At 44.0% G+C, this 22451-nt stretch overlaps 1 protein-coding gene across 2 annotated transcripts; it reads right to left on the bottom strand.

Annotated features, from left to right (window-relative positions):
* Positions 1-463: 463 nt before the first annotated feature.
* On the bottom strand, positions 464-20291 carry ccdc142 (coiled-coil domain containing 142). 2 transcript variants are annotated; one of them, XM_084908783.1, is made up of 18 exons: positions 19752-20291; positions 19155-19223; positions 17230-17276; positions 16699-16902; positions 16236-16454; positions 14578-15872; positions 13192-13469; positions 12320-12406; positions 11237-11416; positions 10664-10824; positions 10133-10285; positions 9844-9958; positions 5205-5382; positions 4944-5054; positions 2382-2482; positions 1981-2149; positions 1733-1846; positions 466-905 (listed from the first exon to the last, which is right to left on the bottom strand). In XM_084908783.1, the coding sequence occupies exons 3-18, from the start codon at positions 17230-17232 to the stop codon at positions 785-787; spliced, it is 3489 nt and encodes a 1162-aa protein (XP_084764909.1). In that variant the 5' UTR covers positions 17233-17276; positions 19155-19223; positions 19752-20291; the 3' UTR covers positions 466-784. The 2 variants fall into 2 exon arrangements, with proteins under 2 accessions (XP_084764901.1, XP_084764909.1); XM_084908775.1 differs by lacking the exons at positions 17230-17276; positions 19155-19223; positions 19752-20291 and having other exon boundaries at positions 464-905; positions 16699-16935.
* Positions 20292-22451: the final 2160 nt, after the last annotated feature.

A 22451-nucleotide genomic window follows, 5' to 3' on the forward strand; every position in this document is an offset into this window, starting at 1 on the left:
CAACACAGATAGAAATGAATAAATAAGCAGAAAAGATTCAAATGAACAAGATGAGCCTACTGAGATTGTGTACAGCTGTTCTTTGTCAAAGGAAATGTTAATGAGTTTATTTCACTACAACTAAGGAGGCAAGACCGACTCCTGAAATTCAACCCCCCATCATAATTCCCCCCTCCACCAAACTTTACACCTGGCACAGTGCAACCAGAGAAGTAATGCTCTCTCTGCAATCACCAAACCCAAAGTCCAGAGAACAGGCCTCCACTGCTCTAGACGGCAGCATGCTTTACATCACTGCATCCAACACTTTGCATTGTGGTTGGTCATGTAGGGCTTGTATGCACACAATTTGCAGTTGAGAAAAGGTGATAATAATCAGTTTATGTTATTGCAATACCGCATATCACAACATTTCTGAAGTTGCAAATATGTCGTTTAGTGAGTGAAGTATGGTGAGAATGTCGTATCCTGGGGTCTGTGTTGATTTATACCTGTAGTGAGTTAAGACAGAGATGGGAACGTACTAACGAGTGAAGAAAACGTGTTGAGAAGGATGGAGGACAGTTAGTGAATCAGGAAATACAGAGGATTGATGAAGAGGAGGGCAGCTGTGAAGAAGATGAGTTGGTACAGATGTTGGTACCTGTGTAGGTATGGACCAAATTGTTTGACACAAGCTTAGAGAGTGAGAGGATGCCCGAGGAACGGATTTGTACGTATTTATTTCCAGGAACAAGGGTGATGTGCAGAGCTCAGATAGGATAGAGTTGTTGTTGAAGCTGGGTTAAGAAGAGAGGCGACTCTCATTCTTTCTCGGCATGAAGCCCAACTGCTGGTTGCTGTGTTGATGGACACAGATGAAGTCAGCGTCCATAGACCGTGATGTTTGAAGACAATACTGAGATCTGTAGTGAGGCAGGAGGTAGATGAGAGAATGGAAAGTTGGCGGTCAGTGAAAACAAGACAGAATGTGTGTAAATGTGAGGCAGGTATAACAGTGAAGTCATACAGTGCTTACGAGACGGCAGCGAGACCTGCGATGATGCATGGCTTTGAGATGGTGGCACTAATAACAACCAGGATGGACGAGATTAGAAATGTATTCCTGTCATTGAGTAGTCTGAACTGTTGTTGTTCTCGGTCCTGACTTCATTTGTGCGAACAACAACAGGAGGGGTTAGTAAAGAAATGATTTGTGCTTCTCGTCCATCGAGAGTAGAGGGGAACAGAATCAAAAGTAAAAGAAAATCACTTTTATAACACAACGTAACATTTGCTTCTGTCTTCAGGTCCTTTGTTTGTTGTTCTGCAGTTCGAACTTTTGGGAGTTTGAACTATTGAAATAAAGTCATAAAGCACAGAAATGAATTCAACTGAATGAGATAAGAAGCATCAAATGGTTTTCATGGTGCACTTAGTCCAGTTCCAGTCTGATAAACTAACAACAGCAATGAAAAGAAGCACGAGCACATGAACATGCAAACACAAACTGATTTATTCAGGTATATAAAACAGAGGTAAAAGAAATATTTCTGAAAATAAGAGCATTTTGTTTTTAAATTAATTATCATTTCATTCATTTGACACATTTCAAACATATGTGAGTGTGAAGTTCTAACCAGTGTTGTGATTCCCATTGTGTCTGACTGGGGTTTGTTATGTTGTACCTGCTTCATGGTGCCTCCCTCATGTCTATTTATCAAAAATAAAATCATTATTTTTATGTATTTACATGATATTTCCTTCAGAGTTGGACAGGCAGGGCAGCCCCGGCAGCCTCCAGCGACGGGCACTGGTCTGAATCCTCAGGTCTAACCAGTCCTGCTGAGCTGCACCCAGCACCAGGCTGTGAGCACAAAGGAAACACTTCTTAACACTGGGAGCGACTTCAAGGGGAGAAGTGTGCATCAGGCCCATTAATGTGTCCAAAAAAAGATGAATTTCTGCACTACCTCCGTAGAGAGAATGGGAGAACTGTACCTTGGAGCGAGGTATGGCTCTGCGGGGGTCGATGGGTCTACTGGAGGGAGGTCGGTAGGCGTGTATGAGGAATCAGACTGAGGCAGGTCCTCGCCTTCCATGCACCTCAGGTTGGCTATACTACTCCCCACAGCAGCATCAGTGCTGTCCCTGTTTCTGTCAGCCGGACCTGGAGAATTATAGCAGGCTCATCACCACTGCCTCTCATTGTATTTGTCACATGAATGGCAACCACACAGCAGTAGGCCTGTGAATCCTAACAGAACACTGTGCTTGGTTGATGAAGGACAACTTTCTCACAACCCAACACGCCTCTGAAATGTCTGTGTACTGAAGGAGCGAGGGAAATGAACTCTGACGTGTTGGCACATTTGAACGCTGCAGACTGATGTGACACTTACAGCAGCGAGTGAAAGGCTCCCAGGATCGAGACGGCACGTACGGTTTAGCCTGCGGCTGCTGGAGCAGACACACCACTGCTGAGTCCACCTGCTGAAAAACCCTGCAGACAGAGAGAGTACTGAGGACCGTCATCACTTATTTAGACTCTCCCAGCATAGTAAAATATTAAAAAGTAACACTTTAATATTTTTTACTTGAACAGACCCAGTAGATAACCGAAAACAGTTGAAGTCACAATGTTTGAGGTGTACAACAAAGATGTGACTAAATACTGAAAATAGCAACATTTGTATGATTATCTTCTTGTGCACATCTGGTCCCAGCACTGCAGCTGTCCCACTCTGACATCACGTCAAAGTGACTTATACACAGGGTGGGCCATTTCTATGGATACAGCGTAATAACATGGGAATGGTTGGTGGTATTAAAGTCCTGTTTGTGGCACATTAGTATATGTGAGGGGGCAAACTCCTCAAGATGGGTGGTGACCATGGTGGCCATTTAGAAGTCGGCCATCTTGGATACAACTTTTGTTTTTCCAATAGGAAGAGGGCCATGTGACACATCAAACTTATTGGTAATGTCACAAGAAAAACAATGGTGTGCTTGGTTTCAACGTAACTTTATTCTTTCATGAGTTATTTACAAGTTTCTCTTTGTTCACAGCCATTGACATGTCGAAGAGGTTAACACGTGAGGAGCGAAATCGTGTTGATATCTGGTGAACGCAGTAACCGGGTCACTGCAGCAGATTTCAATGCAAGACACCCTACAAGACCACCCATCTCCCATGCTACAGTCAGCAAACTGCTTGCTAAGTTTGGTGAAACTGGTTCAGTGTTGGATTTGCCAAAATGTGGACGCAAGAAAACTGTCACTAAAGAAGAAACATCAGTGGCTGTCCTGGCTTCATTCAGCAAGAGCCCACAGCGTAGCACTCGCCGCATGTCACTGGAGAGTGGCATCAGTCGAACATCCCTTCGGCGGATATTAGCTACTCACAAATGGCACCCTTACAAACTCCAGCTACTGCAGCATCTCAGCGAGGACGACCCAGATCGGCGCACAGAATTTGCAGAATGGGCAAAACAAAAACTGGAACAGGACCCTCAGTTCACGCAGAAGAGTTTGTTCAGTGATGAGGCAAACTTTTATGTGAATGGTGAAGTTAACAAACAAAACCACCGCTATTGGTCTGACACTAACCCACATTGGATGGATCCCTCCAAGACTGTGGGAACAACAAAAGTGATGGTTTGGTGTGGTATATGGGGCACAACGATAGTGGGTCCATTCTTCATCAATGGAAACCTCAAGGCCACTGGATATTTGAAGTTGCTACATGATGATGTGTTTCCCTCTTTATGCGCTGAAGCTGGCACGTTCCCTGAGTTTTTCCAGCAAGATGGTGCACCACCACATTATGGGTGCAGGTCCGAGCATTCCTAGATGAACAGTTTCCTGGAAAGTGGATTGGTCGTCGTGGGCCAGTTGAATGGCCCCCAAGATCTCCCGATCTGACCCCCTTAGACTTTTATCTTTGGGGTCATCTGAAGGCAATTGTCTATGGTGTGAAGATACGAGATGTGCAGCACCTGAAACTACGGATACTGGATGCCTGTGCTGGCATTTCTCCTGCGGTGTTGCTATCAGTGTGTGAAGAGTGGGAGAAGAGGGTTGCATTGACAATCCAACACAATGGGCAGCACATTGAACACATTTTATGAGTGGTCAGAAACTTGTAAATAACTCATGAAAGAATAAAGTTACGTTGAAACCAAGCACACCATTGTTTTTCTTGTGACATTACCAATAAGTGTGATGTGTCACATGGCCCTCTTCCTATTGGAAAAACAAAAGTTGTATCCAAGATGGCCGACTTCTAAATGGCCACCATGGTCACCGCCCATCTTGAGGAGTTTGCCCCCTCACATATACTAATGTGCCACAAACAGGACTTTAATATCACCAACCATTCCCATGTTATTACGGTGTATCCATAGAAATGGCCCACCCTGCAGAATCAGCCTCAGTGGAAGAGAACATGACGTCCGCCGTGCAAACAGCAGTGTGTTCATGTCCTTCTTAGCCGGCACAGCGGTGCAGAGGTCTGCACTGCCAAATAACAGAAAGAGTCTGAACCTGTCTGGAGTCTTTTTGGGTGGAGTTTGGATGCTTCCTCTGTGCCTGTTTCTTCCCACAGCCCCAAAAGTTGCATATTTACTGACTGTGTGATTCATTGGTGATTTAAAATTACAGATGGAAAAATGTGGCGTTCAGTGGTCAGTAAGACTAGAAAGATGACAGCTTCCACAGTCTGAAGCTCACAGTAAAGCAGTGGTCTCAGAGATGTGGAGTATGCACAGCTGCTAAGCTTTCATAAAGCACCTTGAGGCGACTGCTGTTGTGATTTGCTGCAATATAAATTGAATTGAATTGAACACGTAGGCTCGTTTGGGCTGGTTTTGGATATTTGTTACTGGTTTGATTAGTTAATAATCAAGAGATTTACAGGGAGATGAAGATGACAATGAATAAGAGAAAAAGCCAGATGGTGATACCGGAGGCTGAGCAGCTGCTGGTGGAGCTCAGCTGACAGACCATACTGGTCGGACTGGATCATTTCTCTAATAGAGTCAAAGTCTTGCTTCAGCTGAAGAGCGCCCTGCACGCTACAAACAAAGAGCAAAAGGACATTTGTCAACATCTGAAGATGGTTTGTGTTTATGTGACGTGAAGAGTCACACGCACACGTACCAAACTGCTGTTTTTAATGATGTCATCAGTTTGTTGGCTAACACAGTCTGTGCTCTAAAACACACCTGAACTTGATCTTCTGTCTCAGGATGTGCTCCATCCATGCCTCCATGAACGCTGTCATCGTTATACTCAATGCTTGGACTCGTGCGTCGTCAGACAGAGGAGCCACGCCCTCTAACACTTGACCAATCACAGTTTGAGCTGCCAGAGATGCATATTCACTGGGACTGTTGGGAAAACCTTTGGAAACACAGCGTAAAATAAACTGAGATGCTGCTGAAATATTACAGCAGTCATTTATTTTCAGTGTGGTTGGTGTGAATATAAAAGCATTCATAAGCAATGACACTAACTACACGCTGTAGCTGCTGCTTTGCCAGGATAGCGACCCAAAGCACAAACATGACAGCTGGTGTTCTGTTCATAATACATGGGTGGATCAGTCACTGTGGAAGGAACAGACTGGATGACAAGTCCAACCTGCAGCAGTTAGTGGCAAAGATGAGGAAGTGTTGGCGCTGGAGCAGTGAAGACAGACACACAGCAAAGAGCCAGGAGTGAGACTCGAACCTGCTGCACTCCAGCGGTGTGGCACAGGGTCACCTGCTCACACACCTGAGTTTGTGGGTTGTTCTCTCACAGGAAAACTACATTTACTGGCTTTTTATAGCAGATAAGAAAATCAGATGTGAACCTGATGCTGCTGCAGTGAAGCAGAGCAAAGTTACAGAGGTCTGATTACAGACACAGCTGAGAGTTTGTTATTTGGCATCATTTGTAAAAGTTTACATTTGTTCGATGTTTAACAGCAGAAATGAGGCTTTGCTGTTGGAGTGTTGAGTAATGAAACCTGCAGCGTCAGAATCTGTGAGACGTCGACGTTCAGCAGCGACGGCGTGTCCGTGCCGTCGGGTGAACGATCCACGCTCTGTGTTTCTGTGCGGACTCTGTTACCTGCTCTCATTTGCGGTTTTAGCTGTTTGGTGGTTGTTGAAATAGTTTTGTGAGCTTTAACCTGAGATTCTGACGTTTCTGACAAAAATACATTTATATTTAAAAATGGATTCAGGACTTAATGAATGGATATCACTTTATTGAAACTAAAATCGATTTTTAAACCCAACCCTGATGAGTTTAGCCGAATAAAAGTAACCCCTAAATAACTTCTTCGTTGAACAGTTACAGCGTGTTTAGTAATGTGTTGCTGTTTGCTGCAGTTTTTATGTTCAGAATTCATAAAACCTACAAAACCACTTCACTTTGTTTCACTTTGTAAGAGCCCATCAGACATCACTGGCTTCAAGGGCTGCTGTACTTAAACCATTCCTTAAAGATCCACACCTGATCACCAGAACACCTGATCACCTGATCACCAGAACACCTGAACACCTGAACACCTGATCACCTGAACACCTGATCACCTGATCACCAGAACACCTGATCACCTCAACCACAACACCTGATCACCTGAACCACAACACCTGATCACCTGAACCCCTGATCACCAGATCACCAGAACACCTGATCATCTGAACCACAACACCTGATCACCTGATCACCAGATCACCAGAACACCAGAACACCTGAACCAGAACACCTGATCACCTGATCACCAGAACACCTGATCATCTGAACCAGAACACCTGATCATCTGAACCACAACACCTGATCACCTGAACCAGAACACCTGATCACCTGATCACCTGAACACCTGATCACCTGAACCAGAACACCTGATCACCTGATCACCTGATCACCAGAACACCTGAACACCTGAACCAGAACACCTGATCACCACAACACCTGATCACCTGAACCAGAACACCTGATCACCTGATCACCTGAACCAGAACACCTGATCACCAGAACACCTGATCACCTGATCATCTGAACCAGAACACCTGATCACCAGAACACCTGATCACCTGAACACCTGATCACCTGAACCACAACACCTGATCATCTGAACCAGAACACCTGATCACCTGATCACCTGATCACCAGAACACCTGATCACCTGATCATCTGAACAACAACACCTGATCACCTGATCACCAGAACACCTGATCACCAGAACACCTGAACACCAGATCACCTGAACACCAGATCACCAGAACACCTGAACACCTGATCGCCAGAACACCTGATCGCCAGAACACCTGAACACCTGAACCAGAACACCTGATCACCAGAACACCTGATCACCAGAACCAGAACACCTGAACACCTGATCACCTGAACCCCTGAACCAGAACACCTGCTCACCAGAACACCTGATCATCTGATCACCACAACACCTGATCACCTGATCACCAGAACACCTGATCACCTGAACCAGAACACCTGATCACCTGATCACCACAACACCTGATCACCTGAACCAGAACACCTGATCACCAGAACACCTGATCACCAGAACCAGAACACCTGATCACCAGAACACCTTATCAACTGATCATCTGAACCAGAACACCTGATCACCTGATCACCAGAACACCTGATCACCTGAACACCTGAACCAGAACACCTGATCATCAGAACACCTGATTACCTGAACCACAACACCTGATCACCTGATCACCAGAACACCTGATCACCAGAACACCTGATAACCAGAACCACAACACCTGATCATCTGAACCACAACACCTGATCACCTGAACCAGAACACCTGATCACCACAACACCTGATCACCTGATCATCTGAACCACAACACCTGATCACCTGATCATCAGAACACCTGATCACCTGATCACCAGAACCAGAACACCTGATCACCTGAACCAGAACACCTGATCACCACAACACCTGATCACCAGAACCAGAACACCTGATCACCACAACACCTGATCACCTGAACCAGAACACCTGATCACCACAACACCTGATCACCAGAACCAGAACACCTGATCACCAGAACACCTTATCAACTGATCATCTGAACCAGAACACCTGATCACCTGATCACCAGAACACCTGATCACCTGAACACCTGAACCAGAACACCTGATCATCAGAACACCTGATTACCTGAACCACAACACCTGATCACCTGATCACCAGAACACCTGATCACCAGAACACCTGATAACCAGAACCACAACACCTGATCATCTGAACCACAACACCTGATCACCTGAACCAGAACACCTGATCACCACAACACCTGATCACCTGATCATCTGAACCACAACACCTGATCACCTGATCATCAGAACACCTGATCACCTGATCACCAGAACCAGAACACCTGATCACCTGAACCAGAACACCTGATTACCTGATCATCAGAACACCTGATCACCTGATCATCTGAACCACAACACCTGATCACCTGATCATCAGAACACCTGATCACCTGATCACCAGAACCAGAACACCTGATCACCTGAACCAGAACACCTGATCACCTGATCACCAGAACCAGAACACCTGATCACCTGAACCAGAACACCTGATCACCAGAACACCTGATCATCTGAACCAGAACACCTGATCACCTGATCACCAGAACACCTGATCACCTGAACACCTGAACCAGAACACCTGATTACCTGAACCACAACACCTGATCACCAGAACACCTGAACCACAACACCTGATCATCTGAACCAGAACACCTGATCACCTGATCACCACAACACCTGATCACCTGATCACCACAACACCTGATCACCTGATCATCTGAACCACAACACCTGATCACCTGATCATCAGAACACCTGATCACCTGAACCAGAACACCTGATCACCTGATCACCAGAACACCTGAACCAGATCACCTGATCACCAGAACACCTGATCACCTGAACCAGAACACCTGATCCCAGAACACCAGATCACCAGAACACCTGATCACCTGAACACCTGAACCAGAACACCTGATCACCAGAACACCTGATCACCAGAACACCTGAACCAGAACACCTGAACACCTGATCACCAGAACACCTGATCACCAGAACACCTGATCACCTGAACCAGAACACCTGATCCCAGAACACCTGATCACCAGAACACCTGAACACCTGATCACCTGAACACCTGATCACCTGAACACCTGATCACCAGAACACCAGAACACCTGATCATCAGAACACCTGATCACCAGAACACCTGAACCAGAACACCTGAACACCTGATCACCAGAACACCTGATCACCTGAACACCTGATCACCAGAACACCTGATCACCAGAACACCTGAACCAGAACACCTGAACACCTGATCACCTGAACACCTGATCACCAGAACACCTGATCACCTGAACACCTGATCACCAGAACACCAGAACACCAGAACACCAGAACACCTGATCACCTGAACCAGAACACCTGATCACCAGAACACCTGATCAATGTGGTCTTTATTCAAATCTGTTCATAACTTCTCTGCCTTTTAGTTTGTGCTTTGTCCTCTCGGTCTCTGTAAGTTTTCCACTACTCTGAAACTCCTCTTCCTCTACTGACCGGTATATTATTTATATAGTATATAGTTGTTCTCCACACTTCTCTGTCAGCTTTCCTCTCACCCAAACCTTACAGCCACCTTTTAAGACTCTGGTTCTGGTTTTCTGGTTTCCCGTGAAAGGGAGTTATTATTCACACGGTCACTAAGTGCTCAAAGGAGTTTCTTACCTCCAACATAAATCTACATAAAACACTGAGGTAAACTGAAGTCATACAGTCAGATACAAGTACCTGTCCTGTGGCTGGGCTTCCAGTGTACAGCAGGAGGCATGGTGTGTTCAAAGATCTCTCCTGACCTCTGCTTGCAGTCACTGGAGAATGTCCTCAGCATCACAGAAGAGAAGGTCTGACGGACAGTGACGACATCAACATTACTGGTTAGATGTGGTTAGGGAATCATGTGTGGCACTGTATAGTCCTGTTATATGATCCTCAGCAACACTAAACACACAGTTCACCCGTCTGCACAACAGCAGTGAAGCTTTCTGACGTGGCTGTGAGAAGAAAGCAGACAGCTCACCTGCAGAGCAGACCGAGCACGCTCCAGCGTTTCCAGCTGCTGCTGCAGGAGGAGCTGGCTGTGGGTGTGTAGAGTAGACTGCTGGTCACTGTGTGAATTCATCACTAGTGATTTGGTCTGATGCACCATCGCCTCGAATGACTCCCTCATCACCTGCAGACACAAAAAACACATTTAAACTGACACTGAGGCTTAAAGATGAACTGTATCCAAACGTTTTGGCACCACTGCTCAAACTAATTTTGTTTTTTTATTCGAAACGTATGAAATCCTTAATACATAAATATGAAGCAAAGTGAAATAAATGAAATGAACTTTGGGCCAAAAATAAATACAGCACCAAAGACAGCCATTAGAAGCTCACAGTACATCATGCGTTACATTGTTTATACTCCAGTGTTAGTAAAGTGGTGTGAATATGATCCGAGTTCACTGCATCGTGTTTATGAAACAGCCTTTCCACTCATATCAGTCTCTGATCACCCAGCTCTACAGAACAAGTGTTCTGGTTGTAATATATGAGTAACCTACTGTGAGGTCCCCCTGTGTAATAAGCAGGAACTTATTGAGACTCCAGGAGGAGAGGAACTGGTGTGCCTTGGACATCACCCATACAGTAGGCAGCTGCACAGAGGCCAGCATCAAACTAACAGTCTGCCTCTGCAGAGTACAAGGGAAGAGGCTGAAGGGACCTGTGGAGGGGAGACAGACACAACGGGGATCAAGTCAATTTTATTATTATTATTATTATTTTATGTAGAAACTGTTTTAAAAAAAAAGAAAAAACAGGCAAAGACTCTGCAATATTAAAGAGAGACAACCACTGATCAAAGCCCACTGACCCACTGATCAGTGGTTGTTGATCAATGGTCATGAGAATTTGCATAATTAAGATTAAGGAACTGACCTCCCAGCCCATTGTTCCTTCAGTGGGCTGGTTTCAGTCATTATGCAAATGTCCCGTTTATAAGGTTGAAACCTGCAGTCAGCTGAGACTGAAGACGTCACCTGGATGTGACGTTTCTCCCACAAAACGCTTTTGGATTTATGAGTTGATGTCATTTCCACTGGGTTTGGTTAGAGTGCTGCTGGTGGAACGTTTACCTGAGGCTCCGCTGTGTGACTGATGGCAGCGCAGAGAAGACAGGAGGGGTGGCAGCAGCAGAAGGAAACGCTCCATTGTTGCTGACGTTGTCACATTTTCAGATGATGTCACCACAAACGAGCTTCTTTGATTTATCAAACATTTATCTGTCAGGGTTGAACCTAAAGTTCGGCACAATTCTGAGGAGAGACAACGAAGCAGAAGCACAGCACGGGACAGCGATTCAGCTCAAAGTCAGTCTGCAGATAATGTTATTCTTTTTTATAGACGAGCGATGTCCGATGTTATTTATTGTTGCTGAGGAATAAAAGAAAAACACCATAATATACTTTATATTTATCAACTGTTGGAAATTCTGCTGCTGTTAAAAATGAAGTAAAACATGATTTTAAAAATAACTTAGGCTACGTCCACACGTACCCGGGTATTTTTGAAAACGCAGATTCTTCTATGCGTTTGCACCCTCGTCCACACGTAAACGGCGTTTTTGGTCACTGAAAACGGAGATTTTTAAAAACTCCGGCCAGGGTGGATATTTTTGAAAACTCCGTTTTTGCATTTACGTGTGGACGAGAAAAACGGAGAAAACGCAGCGTCACAGGTGTGCGCCTTTTTTGACGTCACACTGTGCGCCACGTTATTGTTTCGGTGAAATGAATTCCTACAATACTGTTACTGTTACTTGTACTCTCTGCAGTGTTTAAATGCTGACATATACACACACAGTTACTGTCCCTCCACACATACGACTCGGTTCTGCTTCTATGCCCCAGCTTTGTTTACTTTTTCCCGCCGAGGCTTCTAGACTTCTGATTGGCCAACATTTCTGCACGGTTAGGAATATATCGCCACCTGTTGCTTTGGCATGTTCCTAGCAGCGTTTTCCTTCATTTCTGCCTTTACGTGTGGGCGTAGCCTAAGTGTGTATTAGAGTTCTTAAAGCTCTGGTCAATCAAATATGAAATCAAAGCTAATGACATCACACCGTGTCTAAAACAAAAAAAATGACATATATGTAAAAACATGTAATATGTAAGGTCAGAGCAGCAGACCGATCAGTGTGTGAGTCTAAGCGCACTAACCATAGTCCCACTGAGCATGTGCAGTAACCAGTAACACACACAGACTCAGGTCCTCCAGCATGACTTCACTCTCCTTTGGAACTTGACCTGCAACACACAACAAGGAGTGTCACACACAACACAAATTCATATGCTCGGTTTTCTCCTTTCAACGAGTTTTGCAGTCGAGCTGCTCTCGGAGTTTTTGCTGTTAACCTGAGTGCTGAGAAGCTTCCTACCAGCAACCACGTGAAGCTCCCCCCAGCTCCTTCTGACAGCACATGCTGTGATCATTACTGATGAGAGGCTGTGGGATAAAAACACTTTGAAATTAGACGATTCTTTTTTATGCACACTGCATCCCCCATCCATCAGGTCCAAATGTGTGCCAGAAGCAAACACAATGATCAGGCACTCAGATTGTGCAGATCATCATTAAGTCTCAGAGTATCTGAGAGCCTTTCCTCAGAGTTTCATAAATATTTAACATAACTGAAAGATCTTCTGTATACTGACTCTAAGTTTAGGCAAAGCAGTCACACAAAGATGGTTATCAGCTCCAGTCAGCTCAGCGTTTCCCACTCCATCAGTGAAAGGTGCTGCCCCCACTTTCATGTGAATGTGCTCATAGATTAATGTGACCAATCACAAACATGGATAAGACAACAGGCAGCAGAAATGTGTCCATTCCAAAGGAAGACAAAATATGAAGAGGTTACACACAACACAGACACAAAACAGCTGCTGTAGACAAAGCAGCAAAGTAAACGTAACAAGGAAAGCAGTGTACAACATTACAGCACTACACGCTCAGCCTGGACTGTACTTTCCGTATCCACATGTCTGCTATCATCAGACGGTGGGCACAGTGGCTGCTGAGGCCATGTTCTTACCAGTGTCTGAAGCCTGACACAGCCGGTGGATGACCTGGAAACCCCTGTGGTGCTCCTGGAGGTTGAGGCTTCCTGCAGTGTGTCCTGCTACAGGGACTTGTAGTTGCAGCCACAGGGCTCTGCTGCAGAAAGCCCTCAGCAGGGTATGATACTGTTCAAGCAGATCAGCAAAGACCAGAGACTCACCCAGGTCTAACCACTGGACGGAGTGAGACCAGCAAACAAGGTTCGGCTCCAGTGTCTTTGTGTCTGCTTCAAACATCTCCTCCTTCTCGGATCTGAAAGATACAAATCACCTCTTAATGTTTAACCATCCTTTGATAGAAACACTGTAGTAGCTTATGAACATGCACTCGTTTCCATGAATCCTACACCATCTGAAGGTGTTGGTTTCATGCCTGAATGATCGTTTTTTCAGAAACAGACCGTGTTTCTTGGCCCGAGTCTGCATTTTTAATGCGTCGCTTTCAAGACAGTACGAATCGGAATGAATGCATGATATTATCAGATAGACTGTGTGCGACTGTCCTCCACCTGCAGTTGTCCAGCTTACTATAAGTCATTAGTTTGGGAATGCCCAACAGGGACAACATGAGAACTGGGAAGAACAAAAAAACAACTTCTGTCAGTCTTTGTTTCATGGTTTACTTTGTCAGTCTTACTTCAAAGCAAGAGAATTGTGCAAATTCATGCATGTGGCAAAACAGCACTAACTTCATCATTACGTGAACTTCAAAATATTCCCCGAATGAATCAAGATCGATCAGGATATAACAGCATATTTCTGACTAACAAGGCAGTTCATTCCATTTCTATTAACACTTTCTTTAAAATAACACATTCTGGGGTCAACTTGAAAGATGTGGCAGAAATTAGACCTGAGTGTAAATGTGACATACTGGAAACTGTAGAGTGATATTTAGAATCCCCATAAATCCAGATCATGTTTTCATTGTTGTTAATTTTATGAAAAATTTAAACTAATTAAAGTTGAACCTTATTGAGCTTGAAGAAGACGTCAGAGGAACAAAGTAACTTGCTATTTAGAACCTGCCATGTATCATTAATACAAACAGGCGGTAAGAAACGTAGTTTTAAGTAGTGTTATATAGCATTATTACTACTTTGATCTTTAGATCAATGTATTGACCTTGACGAAGAGGTCAGAGATCAAATGTGACACATCTTCATACAGCACTTTCTATATGTTTACAATAAACACCACACTTGTACGAGTCATAGTCTGCTTCTAACAATAAAGTAGAGGTCTGGCCCAGCATGTAAGGCAGATATGAATGGACTCAACATCCCTACAAAGAATGACGCGGACACATGCAGAAACACTACCAATAACATCGGTAGGTGGTAACAATGGTGTGACCATACCTGCTGGTGGGATCTGGCACAGTTATTTCCAGTTCAGCCCATTCCTGTGGAATTCTCTCCACATTTTGGTCTTTGTTCAGTTTCGAGCTCTCTCTATCTAATTCCACTGGATCGGGTGTATTTGGTACTCGAGCGCTCAAAATCGTTGAGTCAACCTTCCCATTTACCACGTCTGTTGCTGGGGTTTGAAGCGGCTGTTCGTTGAGTCTTTCTGGTGTGGGTGTATGTGAAACCAGCGGAGCCAGCAGATCACTGGACGAAACAAACACCTGAAAAAACAACTCTGCTGAGGAATGCTGAAGTTGGCAAATCCTTGACGGTGGCACGCCTCGGAGATGTTGGGAGCTCATTAACAAAGGTGAAGCTGTCTGCAGAAGCGCGCCGCTTTCTAAACGTGTCGGATCAGGTTGAACCAAGTCCAAAGCATGGGACGTGCATTTTTGACACCGGTTGCTTTGTTCTTTTTTAGAGTTCTCTTCTTTATGTTCTGTATCTGCGGGATTGGCTGAAACAGAGGGACGATTTTCCAAGACTGGCTTGTTCAAATGGACATCAGGCGTGTAAACAGGAGGTGTTGTATTTTTATTTTGGCAAGAGATCTGGAGGGTGGGACGACTTATGGAGAAAAGAGGAGAGGAAATTAGATATGTATAATGTAGCTGCTCCCAGGTCCACTCAGATCTCAATGTGGAAATCCCACAGCTGAGACTTGTGGAGTTTTGAGCACACGTGCAAGTCTCATGGTTGCTGTGGATCTGACAGAAGTAACAGGGCGGCTCTGAAGCCCAGTAGTGCAGCTGCTTGGCTGCCATTTCTGCATGATAGCTTGCTAAAATCACCATTAACTCTTTGACTGAGAAAGGAGAAGGGCGATGGCTTTTGATCCTTGGAAGACTGGAATCCAATGTGGAAAAACGTGCCTGCTGCATTACTGCAGTCTTTAGCTTGGAGGCGCTGTGCTGACCTCTCTGCTCATCAACAACCTGGTTGTAATGATAAGTACCTGTTAAAATATCCTCCAAGACTTCTTTTGGTACAGAGTCTAAGTCAGCCTGGAATACAGAGGACAGGATCGCTTGGACATAGTGTTCCATCAAAACCAGAGCCTGCAGACCAAGTAGGTCCAGAGATTCCTTGATTTTTAGCAGTAGCCTGGTATGTTGACCAGCAGCACGTCTCAAGAAGTGGTCAGACTGGACTTTGGAAAACAGGCAAGACCAGTGATTGAGATGAACCCTGAGTTCTTGACTCAGTGAACCCAGATCGAGCCTGCATGAAGACCAAGTTGATGGGGTCTGGAAAAGAGAGCAGAATGACTGTGACTGTGTGAACAGGCACTGGTGACGATACAGAAATCTAAAACTCTTTGACAAAGATGTCAAATGTTGGACGTTACAGAAGCATTCCTGCAACCATTTTTAACATCCAACTAAGGGTTGTGGCGGACTTCTGTGATCTGTTACACAGACTCTTCATTACATCACCCAGTGAAGGTGCATGTGAAGACACAAACGTTCAGCACAACTGGACAGTTCCCTCTGGTAGCCTCTGGCACAGTGTGATGTACAGCGTGTGACTATATGACACAGTGCTCAGTAAGCTTTACATCACACAGTCATTTCAATAATCCTTTCACAGTGCCGAGAGCTCAGCCTAACCTGCTGAGGTGCAAGGTGTTGCTGATGATGTTCCAACAGTCTGCTCACACTGGATATGTAAACCGCCGCTAGCCGAGCCCTCCTCGTGTACTCGTGTATAAAAATCAGCAGGGATCGCTGCTCCAGGAGTCTCCGCTGAGCTCTGTATTTACCCTGCAGGGAGGATGAGGAGGGCAGGAGAAGAACCCCAGCTTCATCTGGCATTCCTTTAAAACAGGCCTGATTAGACGGGGGAGGAGGTGGGAGTGAGGAGAGGAGATCATGAACTCAGTTATAACAAGATCGATGTTTGTTCCAATGCTCAATATTATGACCTCATCCCAAAAATGGCAATTAAAGAGTCAGAATTTTGAGGATATAATCTTTGAAGAGATTAAGCTGTACTACGAGAGCTTTCATTCACTCGTGTTCTTCTCCTCACACCTATCACAATCCAGTTACACTGCAAACTGTATAAATTCACCTGAGACAGCCGTGCACTGCCCACCAGCTGCCACTGAGGCGCCACAGAAAGAAGCGCTTGCTGCAGACGCAGCAGGCGCTCGGAGGAGCGGGACACCAGGTTGTGAGCCACTACAAAGTTCTTCTCTTCCTGATCCTGACTGTGACTCCGGAATAACCACTTCAGACTGGGGTTAAAGCTGCTCCTGATTAACACCTCAGCTTGCTGCAAGGAACGAAACATGAACATCTGTAATCAGCAACCCGAACGGGATGATGCAGAGGTCAGTGTAAAGTGGCTTAACATAAACAGTCCTCAGTAAAGGGTCAGTACAGGCAAAAGCAGTCCGAAGAAAACCTTTGAAAAACTACAAGGTCTCACTCCAAATATAAAGAAATCAGGGTTGGCTTGAGGTCAAAAGACTGAAATGGGAGGAGCTATGTTCACACGGACAGTGGAGGATTAATGTTTATTGATCAATCAGCTTAGTAGAAATTGTGCCGTACTATTGGGCAGAAAAACAATATGTTGTGCTGCATATATAAATCATACCATTTGCACTCAGATCCTCTGTTTAGCAAACAGGAAGTGAAACTCCTCTGAAAGAAACAACAACAATGAATGATCAGTCGTAGCTCATCCTGCTCAAAATCCCTCACATTTCATTGGTTCATGTAATATGTTCAAGGTACAGTAATACATATATAAAATATATACATATTACTGTAAAGCTGTAACGTTGCCTTGCCATCTTGAATACAGAGGCCGAGGTGTCACTGTTAGGCCTAATCATGTTTTATGTATGTGGCCACAGACTGGCCATGTACATATAATAATTATAGGTGACTTCACACCCACTGCTGAGTTTATAAGTTGGCTCATTACAAAGAAATAAACAATCTAATTCATTTCATAAACCAACAAAAATGAAAAACATGTTACATAAAAGTTCTAAATGAACTTTTCATGTCATTGAGTGAAATAAGTATTTGATCCCCAAGCAAACGATGACTCGGTATTTGGTGGAGAACAGCACAGCGGTAAGACGTTCCAGGTTTGCTCATATCTCAGCAGCACTGTTGGCCTTCTCCTCCTCAGCTCCAGCTTCAGCTCGCTCCACAGATAGGACTGAGGTCTGGAGACACCCCACGTCTCCATTAAGATTCCAGACCAAAATGTTGACAGCATTCAATGACTGAATATCAGATGTAATCAGATTACAAATCAGTCTACAGGTTAGATCTAAAATGTCACTTTACGATACATTTAGTTTCGTTTTCATGCATTAAAACCATTTTAGCCTGAGATGTTTCCACTATGTCCAGATCCTCACTGTGACCAACGAATGATGAGTCTGTGTGTAAAACCCTCTGCAGAGACGTTTGATGTGATTCTGCATTACTGTTCACAGAATCAGCTTAATGCTGAGCTGACATTAAATGCTACTGTAAAAGTGCTCATATTAAGAACACAGAATAGCAAACTTGCAACTTCCTGACATTTCAGTGTTTGCAGAAATCAAAACTTCTGCAATGAATTCACTCCCCTGTGCTAATTCATTGTTATTCATTCATAATTAAAGGTTACCGTGCCAGTGTCTAATAATGCAGACACGGGGAATCAGCAGAGCGAGCTGAAATTCATTTTAAACAGGGCTCTTTGTGCATGCTTGTTGTAACTGCAGCTGTGTAAAGCAGATTGGAATCAATTACAAAAGCATTTCTACATTTGTTGCTTACATTCTAGGGTTGTATTAATCGATATTAAACTTAAAATTAAACTTAAATACTCATTTGCAACAGTGTGTATACAAACAGAGCTGTCTCTGCCTCAAATAGACGAGCTTACAGCTCCACCCCTCATTAACAGCTAACGTTCACAACTCTAAACTTTAAAAGGTCAGTAAAGTTCTCATTTCAGCTGCATTAAAGTATTGAACAGTTCTCATAAATGCTAACCTGGATGGTACGCACGCTAACATTAGGCATTTCATTATTAGCAGTTATCCGACAGCCACATTAGCCATGTGTTATCATTAATGTGGCGACTAATGAGGAAATGCTGAGTGGATTACAGGCACACAGCTGTGCAGACCAGTGGGGGAAACCACAGCTAAACTGAGCAGAGAGGCCACAGTGTGGAGAATTAATCCAAGCCGACAGTGACCGGTTCAAACTTTCACAGTGAGCCTTCTGTTTTGTTTTGAATGGTCTTTATTTTAGCATAACTAATACCACACAGTACACAAAGCTCATCTGGAACTTTTCCATAATGCTCTTTGTGTACTCTGTTATTTGTGGTTTATTAGTAGCTTCTAAAATATATTTTATCTTCACAATCTGTAATGAGAGTCTATCCATCCATTCTCTTCCACTTATCCTCATCAGGGTCGTGGGCTGGAGCCTATCACAGCACATCTTGGACAGGTCACCAATCATGAGTGTGTTTGTGTGTGTGCAGGCATGTATGTGTATTACCAATCAGGCCTCGCTCTACATCAGCATCTTTCAGTATCTCTGGGATGTTGTGATCCATAGTAGACAAAGCTGTGGAAGGACAAAGCACAAACATGAATTCAAGGCACAAAAAGGGGCCTGTTTATGAACTCCAGGTATGAACTCCACAATCATTTTATGAACAGCTGACATCTAAAAATGCTGCCTGCTACACTCTGTCAGCAATGCCAAGTGTTTCCTCTTTGCTTTCTGTGTATCACACTATGGTTCAGCCACACTGCTCTCTGCTGTGTCTACATGACAAACTCTGTGACAGTGCTCGCCCATGTTTGCTTCAGTGGGGACAGTCTGTGAACTTTCTGACAGATCTTCAACAATAATGTAAACACCACCCAACAACAGGAGGTACATGTTCCAATTTCATTTGTCTTTTTTTTAAGATGATGGTGTAAAAGCTCAGTGTATCCATGAGTCTGTGCTCTTCTTCTAGACATGGAAAACATGCTAATATCTTCCTGTTTCCAACATCGGCAATGATCTAATGGAGTCACCACAGTCAGCTCAACAAAGGCTAGTTAGGGCCAGCAGATGTGTTATTTCCAGCCATTGTACACTTACTTATCAAAACTGTGTTTCAGCGTCCATCTCTGGGGCATCTCGGCTCAACAGAAGAACTTCTCTGGGGAGTACCGACTGGCTTTTTCCCCGCAGAAGAAGAAACGCTGTTAGCTTCATGTTAGCGTTGACACAGCGCTGCTATCCGCACTTGACTATGGCTAACGTTTCCCCTCACTGGAAGAGCCAGCCAACTATCTTATTATTGACTTACGCCTTTCCTAAAGACGTTCCCGTTAATCCACGAAGGAAGCGTTTAAAATAGCATCTGAATGGCAGAAGCCTGGGAAGACAGGATGTAGCTGCAGCCAATCAGGAGAAAGCGTCGCCAGTTGTTATGGTAAACAAGAAGCGGCGAATTGGTGACTCTTGCGCCTGCGTCACTTTTGCGCCTCGACGAGAGGATCCTTCCGCATAATTAAAGTAATGGGCTGTAACACCGTAACTTTTCTACTCTCCCGGAGTACTCAAAGCGCTCTATACAACATACATTTGAAGATTTATAGATTTCATCATCGGTTTCTCATTCTGTTTTTTCCTCCATCTCTGCTCCCCCTCATTCTTCTACTTCCTCACCTCAAGCCTCCCGTCTTTAATCGAAATCAAGGCTCTAACACAGGAAAAACATGCATGAACATGCTTTTTATTCTCTGGACAGATGACAACGAGACGGCTAAATAACAACAACAGGTGGTTAAAAGGTAACATTATGTCAGCTAGCTGGCTCCTAAGCGTCACACTTTCCCTTTGATAAACAGTCCTGCCATCATATAAAAGTTTATTGACTGTTGAGGTAAATGGTGGACTGACAACCTACACGTACTGCAGATGAATGGTGGCCAGAGTTGATTGTCCTTCTTCAGCCACCATACCTAGGATTATGCAGTTGAGTCGTGAGTGGTAAGAAAACAGAATTCAGGTGGCTACCAAAGGAATATGCCATAGTGTTTGATGCTATCCCTGCTGGGGTCTTAATGTTGTTTAGAAATCTTGTTGTTAGTGATTTGACCCCTTTACCACTGGATCCTGCTGTTACTTATGTCGGTCAGGTGTGTTTCCCCTCTGTAAAGAGGAAAAACAACCGTGAAATACGAACTCTGTTTCAAAAAGACAGAACTTGTGTCCCAACGGCTGTCGCCTACTGGAATAACTTATACCGGGACCTGGAATGGGAGAAGATTTGGACCTTACCGTCGAAATTTCTATTAAATAACAAAGTATAGGAAATATCTTTTAAAGTTATTCATCGTTTTTACCCAACCAGATCTTTTCTTGTACGTTATAAAAAGGACATTGATATTAACTGTACATTTTGTAATTGTGTGAAGGAAGATATTTCTCATTTATTTTGGTCATGCTTATACACGAATCTTTTCTGGCAAGAATTTTGTGTTTTTGTTGTTTCCTTTATCTTTTCTGAGTTCTCTCTTTGTTACGAGAAAATATTGTTTGGTTTCTTTAAGTACCCCATGCACAGGGCAAACGAATTTTATTTGATTAATTTATTGATATTATTGGCTAAATTTCATATACATAAGTCGAAATTTTCTAACGCAAAACCATCCTTTCAGTGCTTTTTAGATGAAACCAAACAATATGTTAAAACCATACAACATTCTCAAAATCAAAAAGCTGTCAAAACCATAAACTTATGTTCGCTGTTCAATATCATCTGATTCTTTAATAGACTGTGTCTATTTTGTTTTTTCATACGAACCCCCTGACATTGTGTTTGCTACTTTGTATTTGTATATCTGTATTTTGTGCTTTGTCAATAAAGCGTATTCAAAAAAAAAAGAAAAAAGAATTCAGGTGGCTACTATCTGTGTTGTTCAGTGGTGCATTATGGGTAATCTAAGCCTCTCACTGAACGTGCTCCTGTGATGAGCCAGCACATCATGGAGTGGGTGGGAGGTATTATCCACCATTGTCCTTATCCACCTCTCAGACACCACCCTAAGGGAGTCCAGCTCCGTCCCCACAACATTACTGCGACCCTCCACCTGCTGCCCCAGCATGGCACTGGCCACAGCAGACTGGTAAAAAGTCCTGAAGATTGTAATACTCATTCATAGACCTGATGCAGTAGCACCGCTATCATGAAGATGATGGCCTCAGCAAGACACAATACAATCAACTCACACCTCACAACCTCCAAATCAAACAAAAAAACTTTTGTGGCAAGAAACTTCAGAGAAGTTGTCAGGCCAGTTTTAAGCCTTTCTGCCCAGACAAAGTGTGCAGGTGGAATACACGTGTTGATGTCTGCAAAGTTAAGGACAATAGTCAATCAAATGGAAAGGGAACAGTTCTTTTCCAGTTTTTTAGTGAAATGGGCAGTCTCCTTGTGGCCAATACAACATTGCATTCCCTTTTATTTGAACCCCAAATGGTACTGAGGTATGAAACCAGAGGAACCCAGTACTGGTACAGAGCCCAGCCAGCACCACGAGCACATCCATGTAAACACCAGCACCTCCCAGGAAAAGGAGGGGAGCTTACGAAAGCAACGTCTCCAGGAGGCTGAGTCAGCAGCGCTATGATAAAACTCTGTGACAAGCTGTAGTCAACAACACTGGGCTCTGTGGCTTTAAATGTTCCAAGCTACTGTGGTTTGCACACATTCACTGTAACAGTTTATAGTAATACAGTCATCTGTGTGCTTTGGATTTGTCTATTTTAGATACTATTTACATCAGTATT

Source organism: Perissodus microlepis, chromosome 2, assembly GCF_051167445.1.
Source record: "Perissodus microlepis isolate ML-2025 ecotype Zambia chromosome 2, ASM5116744v1, whole genome shotgun sequence".
NCBI lineage: Eukaryota > Metazoa > Chordata > Actinopteri > Cichliformes > Cichlidae > Perissodus > Perissodus microlepis.